This window comes from Tympanuchus pallidicinctus, unplaced genomic scaffold (assembly GCF_026119805.1).
Source record: "Tympanuchus pallidicinctus isolate F22 unplaced genomic scaffold, pur_lepc_1.0 scaffold1, whole genome shotgun sequence".
Taxonomy (NCBI): domain Eukaryota; kingdom Metazoa; phylum Chordata; class Aves; order Galliformes; family Phasianidae; genus Tympanuchus; species Tympanuchus pallidicinctus.
The window spans coordinates 87,804,960-87,829,747 of NW_026294618.1; the positions used below are offsets into that span (position 1 = coordinate 87,804,960).

Here is a 24,788-nt window from a genome sequence, read left to right on the forward strand (position 1 = left end):
GGCCTGCCGCCGGACAACTTATTCATCACCTTCTAACGCCTCCTGCTCCGACGTGAACAGACACAGCTGGAACCGATCGAGCGGCGCCGAACTGAACCAACCACAAGTCCTTGGGGCGAAGCCCCGCGCGGCCAGCAGCCGCAGCTCCGCCGCAGGAGCCCTCGCGCCGCCTCAGGCGTACGGAGCACACAGCCGCTACACGAGCACCGACGCACCTGCGCTGCCTTTCCCCGCAGGATGCGAAAAGCAGCACCCTTCTGTAGCTCTGCCGCAGGTGGGCTGATGGGAACGCCGGGCACGAGCAAGGAAGGAATCGCACCGCCAGAGCCGCCGCGCCCGAAGAGCCGGCTCCTCCGCTCCACAAGCGACAGCCCTCCCCGCCGCCTCGCCCCCCGCGCCGTACCTCCTCGTAAGACGCAGACGGCTCCGGCCTCAGCATGGCATCGGCGCGAGGCGGCACGGCCGAACCCCGCCGCCCTGCCCGTGCCGGGCCGCGCAGGCGCCTGGACGGCCCGCCGCGGGGCTGCTGGGAGGCGTAGTGCGGCGCGAGGCGAGCTGCCGGCCGCGGGGCTGCGGTTGGCGGCGAGAGGAGAGGCGGCGCCGCGCTCCTCCCGCGGGCCGGGGCGCGGGGGCGGGGCTGGCGGCATGGCGGGCGGCGCGGCGGGACGGCCGTCAGGGGCCGCGCTGCTGATGGCGGTAGCGGTGCTGACGGCGGCCGAGCGGGAGCTGCGCTTCAAGGCTCCGCCGCCCGCCGAGGCGCCGGTGCGGCTGTTCACCGAGCCCGAGCTGGCCAGATACGACGGGCAGCAGGTAGGGCCGCGCCGGAGAGCGGGGGCTGCCCGGCTGAAGGGCCGCGAGGCAGTCGGGTTCGGGTGCCCGTCCCGCTGCACGGCCTGGAGCTGCCGAAGCTCCGCGCTGAGCCCGGCGGACGTGCATTGCTTCGTGCACTGCTGCCTAACGAGGTCGCTGGACTTCAGGTTACAGAAACTTTATCAGAATGATTCGTTAAACCACACCTTTAGGCAATTTTTTTCTCCTCTACGAGGTGATAAAATAACGAAGTGATTGTAACTTCAGTTTTTAGCTTCCTCTGAGACAGACAGAGAGTCGGCAAATCTTCCAGATGAGAAGTTGCTGCATCGGTTGCAATACAGAGAGATGCCTTCTCTTTTGACAGACAAGCTGGCCAGCTTTCCCGGGGCCTTCTCAACATCCTCCCAAGGAACTCGGCAGCTTGCACACCTCATGCACGCAGACAGCAGCAGATCCCATTTGCGTGTTAATCCCTTATTCTCTTAAGCAAATAAAGAATGCTGTTTGCCTGCGTCTTTTTAACTGGGGCAACATCCATCTGCATTCCCAAGAGCAAGATGTAGAGACAGTGTGAAGCACAAGCAAGAAATGTCAAGGGAGAAAACAGGTTTGTTTGTATACATACAAACAGATTTCTGCAAAGTAAACAGTTTCCATCACTGTCAGCTCCAAAAAAAGGCGCTGCATTATAGAATACAGCCATACACTTCACACACCCTAAAGCATTCAGGAGAAGGGCAGGGAGATGCAATGTTGTTGTCAGTCTTCAGATGGCACCAAGATTTTTTTGCAGGGAGCAGCTTGTGATGTAGGAGGGCACAGCCTTTCTTTACCTCCTTTGTAGTTCCTGACACCATTTTCGTTGTTGTTTCTTCTCTTTCTGCTGCATGTGGCCAGTAGCTGACACAAGGATGCACGAGTAGGTGGTATCTGAGAGCCTTCAGAATGGCCAGGTATGAAAATGCACTACAATGCACTACATTGCCCACGTACAGACATGCCATTTGTACCAGGTTGTTGACTACAGGCTGTGCATTGGATTGTAAGCTGCTTGAGAACAGACAAATAAGCATTTTATCCACTCCTAAGCATGCTGAGCACTTACAGATTTCATAGGTAAAAGTAATTATATTTTGCCTACTGTTAAGAACTGAGGACATACCAACTTCTTTCTTTCAGGAAGGACAGCCCATTTACCTAGCAGTGAAGGGGGTAGTGTTTGATGTCACCTCTGGAAAAGGCAAGTTGGGTTTTCCTCTACTTTCTCCTTTGTTTTTGTGCTATTGTTCAGTCATTTGTTTTCAAATGTCCCCACACTATTAAAAACCCACAGTTCAATTGCAACAAAAAGAATATATATTTTCTGTGTTTAAAAAGCTCAGTTTTCCTCTGCTGGTACCTCCCACACTAAGGTTGTTTCCAGGATGTACTCTGGTTTGCAGTTAGTGCACACCCACAGATAACCCAGCATAGCGCAGGCAGCTCGGGCTGATGGCAGAAATGCTGGAGACGTCTGCCTGGCTCCCCATGTCCTTGCTGTCACACTACTCTGGGCACGTGAACTGGCCAGATCTAGGCTAACTAGGATGTGCCTGAATCACATTGCACAGAGTTTTTTTTCTTTCAGTGGAAAGCAGAAAAGGAAACAGGAGGTTATAAAATGTTTGAAGGCACCAAAGGTTCCTGGCCATTCAACTTAATGCCATAACAGGCCTTCATGGCTTGCTGCTGTGCTTGTCCTAAGCTTATTTGTATGCCTTGCTTGGGCATACATGTCCAATAATCTTCAAATACTAAGTGAGACAAGGCTTGCAAATTCTGGAGTCTACAGTCTATGAGAATGTAAAGCATTGCTCCCTAAAATTTTGAGACTGCAGCATTGGAATGCAGTGGCTGTGTTAAATTCTGTCCTCTGCTTTCTGTGGACTGAGAATAAAAAATTTTGGAAGGAAGAATCTTAGACTTGAGGTAACAGTTTCAACTCGCTTGCAAGTGAAATAGGCTGGTGAAAATTACAGGCTGAAACAATCCCTTACGCTGTCAGATCATTACTTTGTGCAGTTTTATGTTTGTTTTGTTATTGTTGTTTGACAGAATTTTATGGAAAAGGAGCCCCATACAATGCTTTGGTTGGGAAAGATTCAACAAGAGGAGTTGCAAAGATGTCTCTGGATCCAGCAGATCTTACTCATGACATAGTAAGAAACTGACAAATAATTTCATTGCATCTTGCAAAATTTTATTCTTTGGCTTTGTGTGCTGCTAGTCATTGAACGTGAAAAGCTCAGAAAGATGGTGAATGATAACATTCAATTAGCTTGTATGAGAATAGAACAGTTTGGTTGGAAGGGAAGTGTTGTTGCTCACTGTACATCTGATTTACTTCTTAAAAAAAAAAAAAAAAGAAAGGTGACTAACAGTTTGTTTGACCTGAATATGTTAAAGTTTTGTAAGGCTGAATGAGAAGTAGGAAATTACAGGTTAGTCCATCAATTTAGTTAATCATGCCCTCCAAAATAAACCCAAAAGCTGACCTTCAGACTCACAGTAAGCAAAAGAAGAGAAAAATTAATTTTAACACCTACATTTTTATTTCTTTGACCCTAATTCGTTTAGACAGGACTCACGGAAGAGGAACTAAAGTCACTGGATGATATCTTCAATAATGTTTACAAAGCCAAATATCCAATTGTTGGCTATACTTCTCGAAGAATTCTGAATGAGGATGGCAGCCCCAATCTAGACTTTAAGCCTGAAGATCAGCCACACTTCAACATTAGAGATGAATTTTGATAAAGCATTTTTGTACCTGGAAAATGCCTGGGGAGAAGCATGATATATTTCCTGAAAGGCACAACCCTATGTACTGGATATGTATACACATCTATACTTTCTAAGCAGAAGACTGATCAATGACAGCTAATATTTGTAATGCATAACTGAAAATATGAAAGAAAACAGATCTGTATTAGTGGCATACACACAGGATCTTTGCTCTGAATGATGGGAATTTTTTGATGTTTTTGGAAGTTCTTTCTGCTTGTATTTCTTTGTTTGCAAGTACATTATGTAAAATTACATTTCTTAGCAGAGAAAAGAAAGCCTTTAAGGGTTGAAACATGAATGGTTTTTTTGTGAATCCCAAATTGTTTTTCATTCTTTGGAAAAGTAATGCATTATCTGGATGAGCTAACATTAGTTCTCTGCTTCATGTGAGTATTGGCCCCATGTGTATAAGGATGTGTAATAGATGCTTGTACTTTAAAAGGCATCATAGGTTTAGTATGTGATAGGTTTGAGAACACTGGATATAAAAACATTCACTCTCAAAACACAGTTAGAGTAGAATATTTATGTAAAGCCTACAGGAAAAATATGGTTTTCTCTTTATGAGAACTATGTGATACTTTTTTTTTTTCCTGAAAAAAATATATCATCTATATTGGACTATTATGATTTCCTTTTAACTTCCTCCACTCTCTCTCAAACAAAAAGGAAATCATCACCTACTGTTTACCACATACTCTTACAGCCCGAGTTTGTTACAGTATTTTAGAATCCTTCACATTATCAATTTCAGGTCTCATTTTAAATTTCTGTTAGTTTTTCTTTGTTCTTTCTCTGGCTTCATCACTGTTGTTGTTGCAGTGAAGTGTGCGTTCATGTGCTGTTTTTCCTTTTTATCTACTATAAACCTCCAGGTCCTCAAGGGCAAAAACGCAGTAAAGCAAGAGCACAGTACAAGCGTGCGCTTTCTAAATTGCTGCTGACCACTGACTTCTAGTAACTGAAGAGGAATGTGAATTGTCACATGTGGATTTTTTCTATCACTGCAATAGGTTGACTTGTGGTGGAAAAACCGCGCATCTGCTCCCACTTCCTCAAAGATGTTTTCTTCTACTTCTTTAACATTTTGGCTGTTTTTTTGAAGGAAATGTATTTAGATGATTCTCCATGGGATGAGGATTTGGATGTTGTGCTGTGAGAAGGGGTCTGCTGCCTGTCAGTTATAGAAAGTGTTTCTACTTTTTTAATATTTATTCTTATTTTCATAGTGCTACTGATTTTACTTTTGTTTTGTATGTTATCACTACACCAGTTATTAAGCCCTAAGTTTTCCACAGAGCCCATTCTATTTGTTGGTGCTCTGGGGTGAAAAAAGTAGGTTTGCATTTATGAAGTAAATACCACTTCAGATGATTGGTTCTGTTTTACTGTCATTATTATAACTGCTAACCTTTTGATCATACACCACCAGCAGTAGCTGGGAGTTGGCTCCTTGATGTAATACCTGCCATTTTTATGGGAGTACGCATCAACTCGCTGATAATGGCTGCTGTCCTTCTGCCAGCAGTTCTTCCTTTTCCCTTCCAGTTTACTTAGGGGCTAGGCTGCAGTAATTGGGCTGCTGTGACTACTATCACATTATTGCTTTATCTAGGATCAGTTTATCCACCAGTATTTCCTAGATTTTGTAGCTAGATTGTAACTTATGGCTTAACGTTATCATTTTCTCCCTGCTTTTTCCTGTTAATGCTGATCTCAATGCAGCTAATTCATCAGCTCCCACTCATACTCAAATTCAGATGCATTTTGGTGAAGAAACATCCTGCTGCAACGGGAAATGGCTGACAAAACTCCACTTTCAGTGTGAGATCCTTGTGGATCCAACCTATCCTTATGTCTGCAAACTGAAGGAGATACTCCTGTCCTTCCCTTCTGTTACTCATGTGAATGATATCACTAATGAAACGAGTGCACTTTGGAATGTAAAATGTTTCCTTTTTGTTTTCGTTTTGTTTGGGGAACTAAAGTATTCCCTTATACTTCCCAGGCTCTTTGAGGTTCCCACTCAACAGAACACTATTATGGCAATAAGCCTTATGCAAACATAGGTCCTCAACTAATCTTACTTATTTAATGTATTCAGAGTACCACAATATTTCTTTCAGTGTTAATTTGACAACAGTTTGTTACTTGTTTTGCTCACAAGCAAACTGGTATTGTGTTGTTCAGTCAATTGCATTTCCCTGACCTCTGCATTATTCCAGTAAGACAACTGCCCCCACTATCTATAAGCTGCAGTCAAAACAAGCACACTGTGTAAAGCCCTGCTGTAGTCCAGTTACTACCCCACAGCTCCCTTGGAGGGTGATTAATTTCTGGCATTTCTTTCAGTGCAAGTGCCAGTATTTTTGCTGTGCTGCTTCTAACCTGCATCTTGCTGATTTTACATGGGTGTTTTAATGATCTGAGGTTTTAATGGATAGCTGTACCGAAATACCTTATTTTAGTACTTAACAATAGTCTGCTTTTCAGAACATTAAAGATTATGAAATTATATAGGCTTATAGGACTTGTCACTTACTGCCATTCAGTGGGATTCAGCTGCACATCCTTAAGATGTGCTAAGTCATGGTGATTCATATTTGCATATTTTCAGATGAATACTGGATATCCTCAGGAATACCTTAAATATAAATACCTTAAGGAATGATAAATACCTTAAGGATAATAATAAATACCTTAAGGAATACCTCAGGAATACCTTAAATACCACCTTAAAATCCCTAGAACTGATGTTAATGGTAACAGTTACACACTTTGCAGTTCATCATGCATGTATACTATTGCTTGAAGTTTTTGTGTCCATTCAGGAAATAATAGAGAGCCACACAGCTCAGATGACAGATGAATGCAACACGAGGAATACTGAGATAGAGTAAAATGCATGTAAGCCCATCACATGAAAGCTACTTACACTGTCTAAGGAACTGAGAGTTTCAAAGATTTTGTGTGTGAATGACTTGATTAAAACAAAGAAAGACCCTGAACTTTTAGATTTGTATTGACTCAGAGCCCTATCTGTGAATGCTGATAGTTGCAGACAAAACATAGGATGTATCTGACTACTTTGAGAGAAAAATCAGTGCTATATCAAAATGTGAATTTTCTTCACTCAGAAGTCTCAAAGCATATTACAGGTGAACATTATTGCTAGAAGTACTTTCACAGCATAGGCATTATTTTGATCTCGGTGTCTTGACAAAACAAACAAACAAAAAAACCACAAAACCAGTCAAAAACCTTACACAAAAAACCTAACCCTGACAATAGAAGAGTCAAGAAGTAAGAACACATCTTAGGATGGTACTGGGGCAATCTATACTGGAAAGGTAGATTTGGCAAAGCAGTACATGCTGATCTGGTAACAGACAGGGCTTCCCATTTTTATTTCAGTCAAATGTGGTCAGTGATAACAATGTAAGCTTATTGCCTGTCAATATTTACACAGCTTCCTTTTTTTTTTTTCTTTTTCAGTCAGAGGTGCAAGTCCTAATTTACTTGTTTACAAAACATATGCTCAGATCTTCTTGGCTTGGGTTAGCTGTTGACAAGAAATCCACAATAATTAACTTTCTATTAAAAATAGAGCTCTGCACCTGGATTAACCGCAGAGCAACAGGATGTACTCCTGAATAAACAATTCCTATTACTGTTTCCCATAGGTTATTTGTAGCTGCTGCAATCAGAAATTCTGCCCTGTAATGAATATTTCAGATTACTGTTCTCTGTCCTGAGCTTGACACCAGCCTTAATCTTTCTGACATGAGACATGATCCTTCTGAGAAGTTAAAAGTTTAGAAAAATCTGGGTAAAAGCCATGTTAGAGGTAAGCCATCCAAGAAAATCAGAATATGAGGTTGTTATACTTTTTGCCATGTCTCCTTGGGCTTTAAGAGATTACAACACCACCAATAGTAGACTAATGATAAACAGTCGCATGTACTGAATGTAAACAGTCCTAACGTGTAGGAATGTTGGAAAGTAGAGCTGAACTTAAAGCCTCGCAGCCCTGCTTTTCCAGACAGGAGAGTCTCTGAATAAAAAAAGCCTACAGGTAGCATTTGCTTCAGTCTGCAAAGGAAAGGGCATCTTCTTTTCTGGTACCCAGGCAGACAGAATTAGATGATGACTAAAGTGAAAATGTCCTTATGTGTTGTTCTGTGCTCTTCTGCAGCAATAGTAAATCCAGTAGTGTTGGATATGCAGAGCGTTGTTGCCAAGCCACCAACCCACTATGCCTGAAGGATAACTTTATAGATTAAACTCCTAACTGGTCAAAAGGAGCTGTGGCAGATCGAGAGCAGCCTGGGAGACTGCAGCTACCTACCCTTTACTTAAAATTGAAAGGTTCTTTTGGTAATGATCACAGATAAATGCTGAATAATTTCATCTCATTCTACTTTTAGCCCTTTGATAATTTTTATGTTTGAGCTCAGCTCTTAAAGGCAGTTTCATTGAAAAATCTAAATATTGTTACACAAAATGTAAAGTGTTAATTTTGAACAGCAGCACTGTGCATCTGTGCATCTCCTAGAGGTACTTTAAAAATGAATGCTTTGCAGGGATGTTTTAGGAGTATGTGCTGAGTCTCTATGATTCTATACACTGAATATCACATATGTCTTTAAGTTGCTGCTGCCAAGGATAAATACTTCCTTCCCAGTTCTCTGAATGGTCTCCTTTGAGACTAGTATGTCTTGGAGCTGGAAGAAAACAGGCTGTTGAAAGGTGAACATGTGAAGCAGCAGTACATCATTGGGATAGAACAATCCACAGCAGAGAACGAAGGTGAGTGAAATTCTACCTATGGAAAGCAGCAGGAGGTTATAAATAACTCACAGGAGAGCACAGTTTCAGAAGTGGTGAAATCTGCTGATGCACTCAGAGAAAAGGTTGAACTTCAGAATGGAAAAGTGTGACATCCCCTTCAGATGTGGTTCTGGGAAATTTGCAGTTTGTGGCTCCTTTGCTGGCTCCTTGCTTGACACTCAGTCTCGTTTCCAAAAATACTGAGGCATATGGCTTTGATACCTTGCAGGTGCCTGGATTCACAGCAAATCACACAGGTGCTATTCAGCCCATAACTTAGCAATTCTTCCCCTTTCGTCTTCAGAAGACACCCACTTTAGTCGAAGAAAGAAGGCTGCAATTTTCCTGACCAGGGACACAGAGATCAAAGTGCAGTGCTCCACTACAGCTCTGCAAGTTGCAGGTTTCCTGTCTGTTAAATGAGCTCATGCCTCCCTCGAATTCCCTTTGCCGTATTGGGAGCTTTCAGCCATTTGAAGAAGGCAACATCAGTTGGATACAATGGCTCATGTTCATCCGTGTCTGTCGTCTCTTGGAATTTGCCTGTGCCCATTGGACATTTACTGGAATACTGGTAAGAAGAACAATGACCCCAACAGTACTTCTGGCTCAGCTGTTAAAGATATTGTATAGAAGGTATTTCACTACATTGCCAAGATGCATAATTATACATTCAGAATGTGCAAAATGAAGCTGCAGCTGGAAGCTAGAGGTAAACTTTACATCCATAAACTAGGCTTAGCTGGTTTATTTTAAAATAAATGAGGTATTTCAAGTAAGTAAGAAGTGGGCTTCCAACCCTCAAACCAGAGTTTGTAGACTTTGCAGACAATGATAAACTAACATGAACTTCTGTTAGCATCTTAAGGAGCTTTTCAGCTTGGAAAAGAAGGAGTAAATTCTTCAGCAGGTTTTTATCTGAATAATTATATTAGCTGTATCTGCTAAACAAATTAATATGTATTTATGAGAACATTTAATACATAGGGAAATAGCTGCAAATGATTATTCCATAATATTGTAGCAGGCAACAAACTGCATGCTGTGTCAGAGAGTTTGGATGTAAGTTTCTCATGATTCTGTGAAAACCAAAGGCATTCTAGATGAGTCTTTTAAACAAATCTGGCTTATGTTGCCCTTAAAAGAGTAGCTCCCACTCCATTACAGTGTTTGATTTAACAGCAACAAAAATAAGTCAGGGGTTGCCCTTATGCTAACTGAAAAAAATATCTCACCAAATGCTTTTTTTCCCACAGCTAGCAACCTGCTGGCCTCTTCTATTTCTGACTGCACACACCATTCATATTCACATAACCACACTCTAAGAACTGCATCGATTATTTACATCAGTAGTTCTACAATTCTGTATTAAAAACACATTCTGCATTTAATGCATTTGAATTGAAAGCAGAGATGGGCAGCACCACGTGAGTGGTGAAGCCTCCATGACCCACTGCGAAGCACTGTGTTTGGAAAGCCAAATCAGTTCTGCAGAATGTTTATATGAAAGCATTACATTTCATAACTTCCTCTAACTGGACTGTCCTTTCAATTATATCTTTTTCCATCAACGCATTTACACTGACTCATTGCACCTAAAAATAGTTTAGATTTACTTTATCTTTTTAAACTCAGAAAAGCAGCACAAAATGGACCATGCCTACGTGTAGTTATCTGAGAAAACCTACTTTGCTATTTCAGCTCATTCGTTTTGGTGTCTGAAAATCACTGAACCACAGGTTGATTAAGTTGATATAAATTTACATGACCATAGCCATTATCAGTCAAGAACCTCACCCCAATTTACAGTGTAGTAGAAAACTACTCTTTAAGCTATAGAGAATGTTTCACTCATCATGGAAGCATTTTATCCTCTTAGAAACTGAACGTAACTGCAGAATTACCTCGGACCTATGCTAATATTACTTCAATTCAATCCAAACTTTCTGAATGTAATTTATTCCTGTGCTGGAGCAATTCTGTGTTGCAGGAGTTGTTTTTACCCCTCTGGAGCTGAGGAAGCACACTTTGAATAGCAAGCTCCTGTCCTGTCAGGAAGGAGTCACAACCGTAATTCACAGTGCTATGACCTGCAGTGTGATGGTTTCAGAGAGGAAGAAAACAAAGGAGGAAATAGAGGAACTGCAGAGGAAGGGGAAGAGATGCAGCTGCACAACAGTGAGCTGATACAAATGTCAACACTAAGGGTTACTCCTCTGTACAGATTGTTAGCAAGTGCTAAGCTCAAAGATGTTTTGAAACAGCTAATAAGAGAGAGAACAGCACTGATATCATTTACCTGTCATCTACATATACTTCAGAAAGCAGACTTCTGCTTCCAGCTATAAATCACTAATACATCTAACTTTCAAACAATGCATTACAAGTTGGCCTTCAGGTTTATAAAGATCATCCTGATGTGCTCAGTGCTGCTTCCTTTTGAGACAGTCTACAGAGAGCCAGTCTCTGTGCTGTCTGTGTCCGTACATCACATGTATGCAGAGCATCTCTCTGGAGCTTTCAGTTCTTATCATTTAACACTCATGACAACCATCACTAACCTGCCCGCTGCACAGCCCTAGGATCTTGCCTCCAGACGATGCCAGAAGTTAATTTCTAAGCACACAACCCTTGGAATACTGTGTTTTCCACAGCAGAGGTTCTGTCAGCTTCAAATTCTTATGTTCAAACTAACAGGATGAAGTGAAAGACAGGAGGAAAACTGCTAGAGAAAAGATAAAGCATGAACGAGGGAGATTTCAGTACTCTCAGTTAGTGAACAATGTGGTTAAGCAACTAAATTAATCTGAGTGGTTAATTATTTATTCCAGCATGTATGCCAAAGCTTTGGAAAAGCTGACAATTCACATGCATCCATTAATAATAAAATGTGATGGGGCAAAAGGGGAGGACGAAAATCTTTGCCTTTAAGCTGCATGGAACAAACTGTGCGACCTTAAAATTACACATAGCTCTCTGCCTATTTGTCAAAATAATAAACAGATATTGGGAGTACTAAATATTTTCAGTGTCATTGAGAAGAAATATATTCATGCTAAAAGCAAAATCTTTAATTACATTATAATTTTAATGTGTGTATTTTTCATCAAGAATGTCAGAATAATCAAATAAGAATTAACATTCCAGATGATTCCATCACACAGCACTGAGAATTCCAAGGGACGATGAGCTTCAGTTTCCCTGTCACACAGTACAAAATATACAGTAGGTCGAACCCTGCCATCGTGGAACAAACTGAAAAGCTGACAGAATTAGGAAAAGGAAAGACTAGTAGGAGAAAGAGAATGAATGTAGAGAAGAATACCTCAAATTAAGCAATGGAGAGGTAGTAGAAATTTGGATGCCAACAGTCTCAGTGGAATAAGAGATCAGAGCCAGCCTTGTTATCTAGTTGGGTCCTGCCTTGTTATTTCAGCCTAGTGTAGTGAGGAAAGGCAGCATACACATTTTAAAGAGAAAACCTGGAGATTTATTTATATTTTATATTGTACCCACTATTCTGCATTTTATTTCTCCACTTAAATTTCTGTGATGGTTTTTGTTTAATCAAAGGTGGGAAAATGCAAAGGCTTACGTACTGCCTGAAGGAGAAAGAAATGATTTTCTGTAGTGCCTTGCAATGAAGCATCAGGGATAGATTTGCCAAAAAAAGCCAGCAGATGAGGGGATTACAAACTCACTCTTCAGTTCAGACCATAACATCTCATCATCTTTTCTGAGGAGTTATACATTTTCCAGGGGGAATCAACCTCCCAGAGGTGTTACCAGTAACTGTGTGCTTCTAAAATCACCTTCCAAAACTAAAGATTGTGAGACAAGCTCTTACATAAAACTTTATCCACAGGCAAATTTCAGAAACTTGTTATGCAAACAAGTTTATGAATGCTTCCTTCCCACTGACAAAGGATTCAGAAGACTTGAGGAACGCAAAGTACAACTTATCTAATATGATGAACACAAAGTGAAGTTGCCAAACCCAGGAATACCGAAGAAGCATAGGGCGAGGGCCTCTTACTTTTTCCCTAATGGGCACCAAATGGGGATGAGGACACACTACCACAGTCCACCTGCACTTCCTGGGCTGACGTGACTCCATGATCAGGAGCATCATCAGCTTTCACCACACAGTTCCCATACCATAAGGCCATACTGTTCAGCCATGTTCCTGCCTCTTGCTGCCTTCTGTAAAAACAACTCTTTGATGAGAGTTGAGCACCTGAGACCACTTTAAGTGTGCCAGCTTAGGACCAGCACTGTGAATCCTTTTGGTATACTATTGCCACCTTGTTCTTGCTCGTCGGAAGGAGTTGTTGCAGGACTCTCCACAGTTAATTCAAACAGCTTTAAGGATCTCTCAGGGATAAGTCCATAGGGATTCAAAGCCTGATATGAAATCAGACCAGGAAGACTCAATTTTCTAATATCTCTCTTTGTACTTTGCTTGTCCTTTCATAAGCATAATCCTATAGCTGTCCAATGATAAGCATCCCAAATATGATAGAAATATTGTGCAGAAGAACAGAAAAACACAATGCAAGCTAATTTGCTGGCAGCAAGGTTCTCCTGCATTTCCACAGGGAAGAAAAAGCTCTAAATATGACTAGCATGAGGCTCGTCCACACATCAAGTCGGTAGGGAAAATTATTGTATCAGCTTTAGTAAAAGCTGCCTATCAAGATACTAGGTGCCAAAATTAAAATTCAAGGGAAAGACAGTGAAAATAAGGGAAGTGCACCCCTATTGAACACCTAACAGCAACTCAACAAAAGAAATAATAAAAATCAAAATCAAAGCCTCTTTGTGCTCAGACTCTACTCTGGAAGCCACTTTGTTGGAAGATTTCACCTTTTCTCTAACATCAGTCATAAGCTTTACGATGATGTGGCACAGCTACTGCTTTTTCAAAAAGAAGTGTGGCTCATCAGCCTGTTTCTGATCTCATCATAGACACAAGCTATCCATAATGTTGTTTATCTTCTGTAATTTGTCAGATCAGGTTTTTCTCTCCAGTACTTTTAAATTAAGTATTGCTTCTACCCACAGTTAATTCAAAACAGCTAAAGGAAGCAGGAATAGGACAGTAAAGTATGCACTAATAAGTAACAGGCCCAGGGAGAAAGTTTAGGGAAAGTTTAAGTTGAGAGAGTAACTATTTCTGTACAAATGGAAATCACCTACAGGCAATTTTGCTTGTTTTTAGAAGCCTGCTAACTCTGATATTTATGAAACTATTACACTGTTCCTTTAGCAACAATCACAACAAATACTTCTTAAGGCGGTTGTGAAGCATGGGCATTTTTATCTAGAAAGTTCTTTTAAAAGCAGTACAAAAATGAAATTTACTTCTTGCTGCAAGTATACCGCCAAGGCAGCTGAAAGAGCAAAGTTTGCTTCACATTTCAATCTACGTTTCCCAGAAACTCCTCACTAAGAAACTTTATTAAATTTAGTAAGTAAATTTAATTTAGAAAGAGTTCTGTTTTCACTGTATTTCTCTTCCCCCATGTTTTCCTGGACGGTTGCTTTCATAACAGTTTCTTTGGTTTGCTTTGTTTCTATGCAACTTGGAGTCATAAAACAATTTTCAACTTGCATACATCAATAAAAAGCTCCAACTGAGCTATGCTGATGTTCACTGTTTCAGAATCCAATCCCTCCTCCTTTTCCTGGACCACCAAAATCTATGTGGTCAGCTTTGATGTTTCCTATGGCTCTCAGAAACCTACATTCTCTATACTGTTTAGATTAAGCTCCAAAAGAGGACTTCTCAATTTGTGAACGTAATTACAGATCCAGTTTCCATCCAATATTTTTGAATTAGGCATTTGCTTTTGAATAAAAATATACTGGAACTTCAATACCCTACTGCAGTCATCTGCACACATCATTATCCCTTTGCTTTCACTGCTCCTTTTGCATGGATACATGCTGCAAGGAGTTCTAGCAACACTAGCACAGATATTATTGCAAAATGCAGTATAGGATAATTAATAATGAATACTGGAGCTATTGCCAAATCTAGTGGAAGGCTCTAAAAAGAAATCACATGTTACGAGGATGTGTATTCTTGATTTCTGGGGGTGGGATGACAAATTATTTTCCAATTGCATAGTACTAGGCAAAATTAAGCAGCTCTCCAGGGCTTTTGCAGCCAAAAGTAACAGCCATACAGTCTGGTTCTTGCACTAAATGCCCACTTCAGATTATGGTGTTCACATGCATGACGAGGATTGGGGATTACTAACTGGAAAATGTTGGAATCCAGGAGTTAAAATGTTCAGTATAGCAAAACACAGGTTTGCCTACATCAATCAGTTGGAAATGACACTTGCTATATCCCGGTTCAAGGCTTAGTTTATGCTGTTGAAAAGCACTTCCATTATTATTATAGTTATTCTGAGATAGAAGAGAGCAAAACCCACGTGAAGACAAAATGCAGGCAAAGATGGAAATCAGTGGGACATTTTGTAGAATGATCCTGAGCACACATGAAGAGAGAAAAGGAGAGAGTTTTCTGAGGGCAGTGCTGCCTGAACTGAGAGGCTTGGAATACTACAAAAGGAGCTGTTTCCTTTTGTCTATTTTCCTGCTTCATACAAGGAAACAGGACTGCAGTTTAATCCCATTTTGATTACAAAGAATGTCCAGGAAGATTTCCTACCAATATTTTGAAAGAAATAAGCCCTAGATCTCATACACTGGCCAACCACCGAGGCAAAAAGTTACATAACTCACTTCACGCATACTGAGAAGTACAGAAAACAATCCAGCAAAATTCCTACAGACATCAGGCTCTTCTCATTCAGAATTCGTAATCTAGGGTTTTAACTTTAAGTAAAATATAGTATTAATATAAGGAGGGGAGAGTATGTCAAAACACATTGATGAAACTGAAAAAAAAGGTGTGAAGAAGGGAAGAATGGAAATAGTGACCTAGTTCTCCCAATCCCCAAATTCCTGTGTTATCCTGTGTGAACCACTGAAACCCTGTGCTCTCAGCACTCAGGTTCACTTGCCCTGAAATCATCACCTAAGGCTCGACTCTGTCTTTCCCTGTTCCTCAGACCTCCGGAACACTATGTGCTGTGTGCTTTGGTGCTGCATGAAATTATCTGATTCAATGTGAATACAAGCCAGAGATCTTGAGGTTCTTTACCTCAAAAGGATTTTCTTACACGTTTTCCCACATTCATTAATTTCTGACACCTCAGGATGTTCAAATGAACAAGACAGTGTGCACACAGAAAGATCTCCCTTGCTCAAGCAACACAGTGGAGCAAATAACAGAATTTCATGGGAAGCTCTGAAAGCGTCTCTTGTAATTCCCTTTCAGAACAGAGAAATAAATAGAAGCTGCAGACTTTTCCAGAAAAAGGAAATCTGGCTCTTGTCTAGCTCAAGTTACTGCCAACTTCAACCCACTTGAACAAAAACCTGGCAGGAAAAAAGAAAACATCTCTGGTGCACTTTACTATTTCAGCCTAACAAAGTACTTGCTTATATATTGTAACTACTGAGAAAGGCAGAATTGATTTCAACTTGTTTTCTCAAATAGTATTCAGCTATTGGCAGCAGGCTGCTTAATGCAGTTGTGTTGAACGCTGGAAAAGAAGGGGCTGGTAAGAAGTGCAGTTATAATGCAAGAAAAAAATGCATTTGTCAGCTCTTGTTCTTGCTCATATCTTGTTGTTACAGCCTCACACGCTGTAAGCTGGCAAGTCCAGGCCTGGCACTGTGTCACTGCAGTCAGCTGGACATCTGTGACAGCTGGTTTTCCACAGTGGCTCATTTAACTCTGAGATGCTTGGCTCTGAGAGGCCAGACTTCGTCCTTGTAAGCGGAACAAGAGAGACATCCAGTGGCTGGATCATATAAGTGCATTTTTAATCTAGCAAGACAAACTCCAGTACCCCAATGTATTCCATTCTAACCTGTATAAGAAGCCGTCCATATGCCAGCTGTGAGAGAATCACAGGAAAACTATCCTTCTGGCTGAAGAACTGCTGCTACCTCTGCTGGGTCTTCCTCCTGCAGACATTCTCTGTGCATGCTGGGTCTATGGGTGGTTCTTGCTTTCTCTCATAAGTTTAACTTCATTATTTTGATTCTCAATCGATGAAATTGTTGTTAAATTCCATGGAGCAATAGCAATTTCTGTCAACCTAGAATCTCATTCTAAACATCTCATCGTTCCCATGGGTGCTTTTCACATCTACCATCTTTCATTCAAATATTTTCTCCAATTCTGTACTACTTACTTTTATCTGTGCAGTAAATTGATTTCCTGGTCATTACTGATACCAGAGAATTCCAGAGAATCAATGTGGTAAATCCTGATATTAAGTGGCTTGATCTTCATGTAATAACAAGAAGATTCTAAATTTACCACTATAAATTAGTGGTATCTACGGCATGTGTTATTAAAAAATCCTTACAATTACTGTCCCATCCAAACTATATCTTATACACAAAAAGACAGCTTCTTTGGAAACATACCAGCACAAGAGCACTTAGAAACTCAAAAACACAAAGACAGAATGAGTAGATAGAGGAAAAGCAGAAATAAAGTTTTGGACAAATTATTAGCAATAATAATTACAAGTAGTTTATTTGCTAAAAGCAACTGGCATATATTAATAATTGGCTTTTTAAAGGGCACAACCTTTACAAACTTGAAGAATGTATACCAATAAAGATAAGAGAGTTAGGAATGGGTTAATCCTCCAAAATGTAATGAAGAACTGAATGCAGGCGATTGCTGACTCCACTAACAACAGTGTAGAATGAGGAGATGTGGTTACAATTGATGGCTCTGAGCAAATATCCCTGTTATTGGAAAGAAAACTGAATGCAGCCAGTGAAGTAAGGAGCGATCGTGTAACGCGATGTCATATATTAGTAGGGTGTGCTGCTTGTTACTTAGGAAAAAAACTGACATACTCAATATGAGAAGAAATTAGGTTCCTTTCTTACCATATACATACACAGAAAAATGCATCACACACAAGCTAAACAACGTATCAAGCTGCAATGGAGTTATTCCTAATATATAAAAACACAGAAGGAGATATTTCACTCTACTGTGCGTTACTTTGCAAGGTTTTTCAACCGTGCTGCTGTTGCTGTTATTACTACTACTACAAAAACAGTACAGAAATGTCCACAAGGCACTTCTTACTGCTGCCCAGTAAAAATTCCTTGGTGTAATTTTCATATCAACACTCATTCTGTGCTTGAATGAAATAAAAGATTTCTTAACTATCAAATATCCACTGCACTTGATTTCAATAGCTAGTATCATTAGAATCTACTTTGAGGCTTTAAATCAATATATTCCTGAGAGTGACCGAAAAAATCAGAGCAAGTATTTTTCCCTTGGGATTTTAGACCAGATTTGACGTAATTGGGAAGCCAGACTCTGCTGAAGCAATGGAGCTATAATCAGCAGAAATTCACTTATACAGGTGGAGGCCCATGGCTCTGATTGGGGATGTACAGTGTTCTGATTTCAAGGCCCATCAACAGAGGAATCAGCAAGTCTCATGCCTCGACCAGCCTGGGGAGGGATTTGGCATTTAACTAATGTTGTTAGCTAATTCCAGGTCTTTGTATGGTGGTGGACCACCAGTGTCTGAAACACCTGTACATCAGAAAGCTGTGTTGCACCTAAAGCAATACACCTAAGCAATTTAGTACGTTACTTCCATTACTCCTATTTCCTCTGCTTCTGCAGCACTACGTTGTGACACGTCACGCTGCAGCCCACCTAGCACAAAGGCCACCTCCCAAATTAGCTTTGAGCAGTGTTAAATTAACTGCCCAGCTGCCTCAATTCAGAACAACCTAGCTCAAGGACCTGTCCATCTGTCAAGTCTAGAATAGCTGTATCAGAAAAGAGAGACAAAAACACTCACTTCAAAGCTTTTAAAGGCAAATCCCAGTCTTCTTTCCCATTCACAAAAGCAAGCTACATTACTGGCAATCAGGCATTAGGAGATAACAGATCTCCATTTTATTACCCGTGCTGTTATATGCTAGATTAGCTCTGTAGCAACAAACTGGTCTAGTTGGGCAACAATTCAGTAATGCACAAAGCTGTGGAAGGGCACCTACATAAAGACCACGCAGTTCAGAATTTGCCTGCCCAGAGGCAGTTTTGTCTACAGGAAGATTCTGAGGTCAAGTAAGTGAAGGACAAATGGCAGCTGCATTCCTACCAATCCGTCTTGACAGCCACTGGAAATTTGTGATCAAGTTTAAACAGTCAAAACTGGATTGCTCTGAGATTGTAGTTAGCAGTGTAACTGTACAACCCATCCTGAATGCTGATTTTTCCATTATACAAAGACACCTTGTGATCAGTCTTGGACTCATGAAAATCATTAATTCTTACCTAATTGCTGTACTCTGGAAACGAAAAGTCCTTCAGATTTCTGCCCCGCTGGGAGGAACCACTTGGTTTCAGAGCAGTTTCTTTCTTTCTATGCTTATTCTTGCAGAAGAGTGCATAAAAATCCATGTGAATTTTTTCCTATTAGAAGAAATATTAATTATCAAAATGGTAATTCATGGAACTTTCTCCTAGTTCTGTATATTATTACACTTACATGAATACTAGAAACTAGAAATTAGTATTACATTTCAGGTCAGGTTTTGTTCCTTTCTTTTATTATTATTATTTAATTTAAAGGTTAAATCAGCAATTAAACACAAATAAATCAATGATTTATTAACGTAGGTCCAAATGTATTAACAAAACATTCTAATATATGTATAGGAAAAGTAAAGTAAATCTGAAATCACTTCCAGTGTTGCATTTTTTTCCCCTTAGCTTCCAAATTGCTTTTATCAATTAAGTCTGTTATCGTAGGTAGTAAGGTAGTAAGTTATCAGTGAGGGAAAAGTTACAAACCTGGGGTATTTACATATGGTAAGAACTCACCTTGATTTAATGCAAAAAAATAAAAATACCACTTCTGGGACAGGATTGTCTAACAAGTGGTGATATAGTACTGTTTTCTACATTGTAAACTCTTTGCACTTAGGAATTTGATTTCATCAATGGCCAACAAACACCACGATGAAATACCTAATACTGTCACTCCCCTTTCCATACAGAAAACAGGAAAAATGACATTGAAAGTTTCACCAAAATTTATAGAGTTAAAACAGAGCAATAACTCAAATCTCTTGACTTAGAATCACAGAACAATTTGAATTGGAAGGGACTTCAAAGCCCACCCAGTCCCAACCCCAGCCTTGGACATGGCTGCCCCCAGCATTGCAGCTGCCCAGGGCCCCATCCAACCTGGCCTTGAGTGCCTGCAGGGATGGGGCACCACAACTTCTCTGGGCAGCTGTGCCACTGCCCCACCACCCTGAATGAAGAATTTATTTTTAATATATAAAATCTAACTTGATGTTTTGTGCTTTTCCAACAAGTATTCTTCCATGTGCTAGTTCAAGAAACAGCACAGAAGAATGGCTGAGGCAGTGAAACCAAATTATGTTAGCAAAGTACCACTATGGCAGTTAAAATCAATTTTGTTACAAAGTTCCTCTGTCAAAAACTTCTTTCTCAGTGTTCGCTGTCATTAAGCAACCTTCTCAAAGCAAGTTGGCTCTTCTGGAATAGCATTAACGTGTAACAAACATAGAGAAAAAAGTGCCAGAAAGCTGCCAGCTTCTGATACGAGCTAGCAAGCTGAGCCTTTTACCACTAGAGGACGGTATAATGTAACCAACTGGAAATGCAGCAGTGGGCTGAGGAGACTCAGGGCAGCAGCGCCGAGAAATAGGACAATCTGTAAGAAGAGGACTGTGAGGTAAAATTGAAAGAAAAAAAATGGCACACTTATTTTCCTGGAGCGTGGATTGGTGCACCAGCATACAGGCGAGCAGTGATAATTCTGGGGGTGAGCTCCGGGGGCCAGGCAGAGTCCGTGGTGGGTCTTTGCTCCTCTGTTGGGCTGGGGGTTAAGAAGCCATTAAGATTCCAAACTGCTACTTAGCATAAATTCTCTTCCAGGGACCTAGGCACAATTCCGATTCCATTTATATTTCTGAATCACGGCATCAACTTCAGTGGCAAAGTTCCTGCCAATTTCTGATGCGGAGATGACCTGCCTCCCCCAGGACCCAGGTGAAGAGAGCTCTGCAATATCAGCAAGTGGCTTAGCAGGACAACCCTGAGGACCTCTGCAGTGGCAGCATAGGATGGACAGGACTGGAATGAGAGATGTGATACGAGTGAGTGTTACCTCAGATGTGAAAGAAGAGATGCAGCTGGACATATAGGAGAATTTGGTTGTCTCTCATTAACTATTTTTAAGGACCAAATTAGCCCAAATTAATAAAAATATGTAACACAGAGGTATAACATAAACATGTAAAAATAAGCAAGTTAAGTTTATGTAAGGAATAGTCCCATTGCACTTGGGCAATGGCCTGAAGCAAGGAGAGCTACTGAACTATTCCGAGCTCTGATGGAGATCAAACTACTTGGTCAATCTGTTCATCTATGTCTATTTTTCAGTACAAGAAATGACAAAGTGCTTACGTCACTCTGAGAACTGTAAGTAGAAAGCACTCAATAAAAATCAAAATCTTCCAGCATTATACCTCAAAAAAGTAAGGCAAGGAATGTCTTTACCCGAGGGAACTACAGCTCTGGGAAAGCAGTGAGACAAACACGAAAGGAGTGAATAGGCTGTCTCACTGCAAAGCTTTGAAGTGCACAAGTGCTGTGATTTACAGCACAAGAAACAGCACATTTGAGGTGAACACCTAGAAGGGATTTACGTCTGTGCAGCACAAAGGGCCATTAGCAGCATCTGCTCTTGCACCAGTGCCAGGGCACAATGTGGAAAAGGACAAGAGGGCTGCACTGAGGAACACCAGCATCATACTGAACATTTCGGTGTGGGTTTGGGATTTTTTCCCCTCCTTTCTGTGAATTAATTTACATCCACTTCAATTTAGAACAGAACTACAGAACAGAATTTAGAGGCAATGAGATTTTTGTTTAGTGCACTACAGAAGAGAGTGGAGGTTCACAGGAACTCAGGTCCAGGTCTCTGTTCTGAGCAGAAGTGACCACATGTAACCCAGCAATTCCTAGGGAACTCAGTTACACCCTCTTTCTGGCTGCTCTGTACCAAAACAAGGTGTATTTTCACAAACATCTCTTTCAGCAACAGTACTGGCTTTAACACCTTGTTCCGTCCAGCTTATTTCCACCTTACACCACAGCCTTACTTATGCCAGGAGAGCTGCTGGTAAAGGCACAAACTAAATTGTAGTGAGGAAAATAACCCCTCAATAAGTAGACGAATGAATAAATTCAAGTTGAATTTGCTTCCCAGTCTAAATCAATGTGCAGTCACACAAACAGGGACAAAACAACATGCAGGTAAGGGTGGGAAGGAAGAAAGAAGGACTATCTAGTGGATGGCACTACATGTGCCTGGAATGTGCCATTCCCATAGATGGAACTATATGTGAATCTGCACCCCAGTGGGAAGCTGAGCACAATCCTTAAGCACAGAATCACAGAATCACAGAATCACCCGGGTTGGAAGGGACCTCAAGGATCATGTAGTTCCAACCCCCCTGCCTAGCAGGGCCACCAAACATACACATTTAGATCAGGTTGCCCAGGACCCCGTCCAATCTGGCCTTAAACACATCGAAGGACGGGGCATCCACAACCTCCCTGGGCAGCCCGTTCCAGGGCCTAACCACTCTCCTTGTGAAGAACTTCCCCCTAACATCCAACCTAAATCTTCCCTCCTTCAACTTGGATCCATTTCCCCTAGTCCTGCTGTTGTCAGCCCTTTTGAAGAGTTTACTCCCCTCCTGGGTGTAGGTTCCCTTCAGGTATTGATAGGCTGCAATGAGGTCACCCCGCAGCCTTCTCTTCTCCAGGCTGAACAAGCCCAACTCCCTCAGCCTGTCCTCATAGGGGAGGTGCTCCAGCCCCCTGATCATCTTAGTCGCCCTCCTCTGGACCCTTTCCAAGATCTCTATGTCTTTCTTGTACTGAGGGCTCCACACCTGGACACAGTACTCCAGATGGGGCCTCACAAGAGCCGAGTAGAGAGGGACAATCACCTCCCTCTCCCTGCTGACCACCCCTCTCCTGATGGAGCCCAGGATCCCATTTGCCTTTCGAGCTGCCAGAGCGCACTGCTGGCTCATGTTCAGTCTCTCGTCCATCAGGACCCCCAGGTCCTTCTCTGCCGAGCTGCTCAAGCACTGCCAGTGCACATTTAAACTTTGACACCATCTCGATTGTTCAGCTCTTATCATTTTTACCTGAGCACCTAGACAAAACTTAAGAGTTCTGGAGGTCTTTCCAGTTAGAAGACATCAGCATAGATCTTTAATTAAACATAGTAACTGGTTTACTACTACCGGTTTCACAAATAATAATTAGCTTTTACTACCAGTTTCAGTGAGTACTGTTAATTGATCATTATCCCACCCTATGCTCACCTTGCTCACTGGCCTTGCCTCACCAGCTGCAGCACACTGCAGGGACATTTGGCTCAGCCTCTGCCACAGCTGGGGAACAGAACGGGGCAGCAAGGCAAGGAGTGCAAAACTTTCCCCACACCTCTGCTGCTAGGAGCACAGAAATCTCCTCCGTTGATGCTAGGTCTGTTTTCTAACTCTTGTTTGCAGGCTGTGTTCCTCATCACAGCTTTGGGCTCTCAGCTGTGCCAAAGGCAGGCACTCAACTTGCAGTCTAGCCGAAGGGCTAGAAACCTCCCACAGAGAGAAGGCAGAAACTAGAACTGACTTTACACTTTGTTTGTTTTTCTTCTTTTCCCTCCAATTTATTTATCAGCTATACTCTCAAGATAAAACTAACAACTCGTTTTATAGAGCTTGATACTTTCCAGCTGTGCAGGAATCAAACAAATGAGATGGCTTACAAGAGCCCCCAACTGGTAAAGTGGGATACAGCCCTACATTCTCACTCATCTTTCCTCTATCTTTATCCAAGATAAACTTCCTACTTACTCTGTGTTTCTTGTTTTAGCTCCCAAACTCAGCTGCATACATTTCCCTGTCCTCACAACTATTTAGTATTGTCCATTATTCCCAGTGCCCAAGAACTCTGTGTGTATTTTTGTTTCCAGAATTGGTGATCTGCACGTCTCTCTCAGAATGCAATTTCTGTAACATAAGATTGCATAAAATAAAGTGCATCAGTAAAACTTCCTTATTTCTGCAAAGCTCACCTGAAAAGTTAATAACACACAAACACACGAAGGCAGCTGCATCTTCCCCTTGTGTATGTATGAAACAGCTTAACTCAATCACGGAAAGAGAATTTATGCCAATAATTGTAAAGACAAATTGAAGGGGAAATGATAGTCCTATTTTTTCCTCCTTAAATACTGTAAATCTGCATCTCAGCAAGAAACAAGCACTGTACCTATTAGGAAGGGACAAAACCACTTTTAAGACTGAGTATTGTATAATGCCTGAATATTCAAAGGCAGATAACTATAGACACTTTACAGAGGCATTCTCTCTCTTACCACTATTGTCAATTCATATTTCAGGTAAAGTTTTAAAACATTCTTTTATCTGTAGAAAATACAGGAATAGATCTGCAAGAATGAAGCAATACTCAGCAGTCATGTTGTGGGGTAATTCCAAAGATGTAAACTACAAAACGTATGAAATCCATTCAGTTCCATATATATTGATCTCACATTATCTGAAGAAGAAAGGCTGGAAAACAGATTTCTTCCATCTTGAAAAACATCTTCAAGATGGCGTTAAAAGAACGAAGTTATGATGCCAAAGTTAAACTGAGCCCTTGTGTCCAACAGTGCTTCCATTTGTTCAACTCAGTGTTTATTTTCATTACTGAGCACATTGGACTGGCATTCCACTTGTAGGTGTAGTAAGAGAACTCAAACTGCCTTAGCACAATGCACAACTTTCAAGCCTGGATGCCAGCATTAAGACAGCCAAAGGTCAGAGGACTTGTAATTATACTCGTCATTAGAAGAAACCCGAGGTGCCTCAGTCCAGAAATGCACCAATGAAATTATTGGCTAGCTTTTGTTGTTAAGTATCATAGAGAAGCTTAGTGGTACTCTTCCTTGGTAGGCTTTGGTTTCCAACTTCTTTTAAGTAAAATAACAGATGTTACTAATGGGACTGTCTCTCTATCCTTCACTCCCAACAGCAGTTCCCAGATGTATGACAGTTTACGCCTGTGGAGTGCCCTTGCTAGATCACAGCTTTGCTGGGGCTGCCTTTCCAAGTGTTACAGG

General features: G+C 41.2%; 2 protein-coding genes across 5 annotated transcripts in view; one reads left to right on the top strand and one right to left on the bottom strand.

Annotated features, from left to right (window-relative positions):
• PACC1 (proton activated chloride channel 1) overlaps positions 1 to 24,788 on the bottom strand; it is an 80,017-nt gene that overhangs the window by 18,733 nt on the left and 36,496 nt on the right. Inside the window, exon 2 of one of the 4 annotated variants that reach the window (XM_052702151.1) lies at positions 18,884 to 19,021. Coding sequence is in view for 1 of the 4 variants with exons in the window: in XM_052685954.1 (XP_052541914.1) it covers positions 404 to 439 (36 nt within the window). In the remaining 3 variants the exon portion in view is untranslated. Of the gene's footprint in view, positions 1 to 215; positions 324 to 403; positions 515 to 18,883; positions 19,022 to 24,788 lie in introns of those variants that run through there. The other 3 variants (XM_052685954.1, XM_052694112.1, XM_052668447.1) reach the window with 3 other exon arrangements.
• On the top strand, positions 630 to 5,013 carry NENF (neudesin neurotrophic factor). Its single transcript, XM_052671748.1, has 4 exons — positions 630 to 810; positions 1,993 to 2,053; positions 2,908 to 3,011; positions 3,430 to 5,013. Exons 1-4 carry the CDS (start codon positions 646 to 648, stop codon positions 3,604 to 3,606), a joined length of 507 nt encoding a protein of 168 aa, XP_052527708.1. The 5' UTR covers positions 630 to 645; the 3' UTR covers positions 3,607 to 5,013.

Bases quoted from the DNA above. Each gene is read 5' to 3' on its own strand.
- NENF (XM_052671748.1), top strand. From the start codon at position 646: ATGGCGGGCGGCGCGGCGGGACGGCCGTCAGGGGCCGCGCTGCTGATG. The intron at 2,054-2,907 runs GCAAGTTGGGTT...GTTGTTTGACAG, and splicing joins TGATGTCACCTCTGGAAAAG to AATTTTATGGAAAAGGAGCC. The intron at 3,012-3,429 runs GTAAGAAACTGA...TAATTCGTTTAG, and splicing joins CAGATCTTACTCATGACATA to ACAGGACTCACGGAAGAGGA.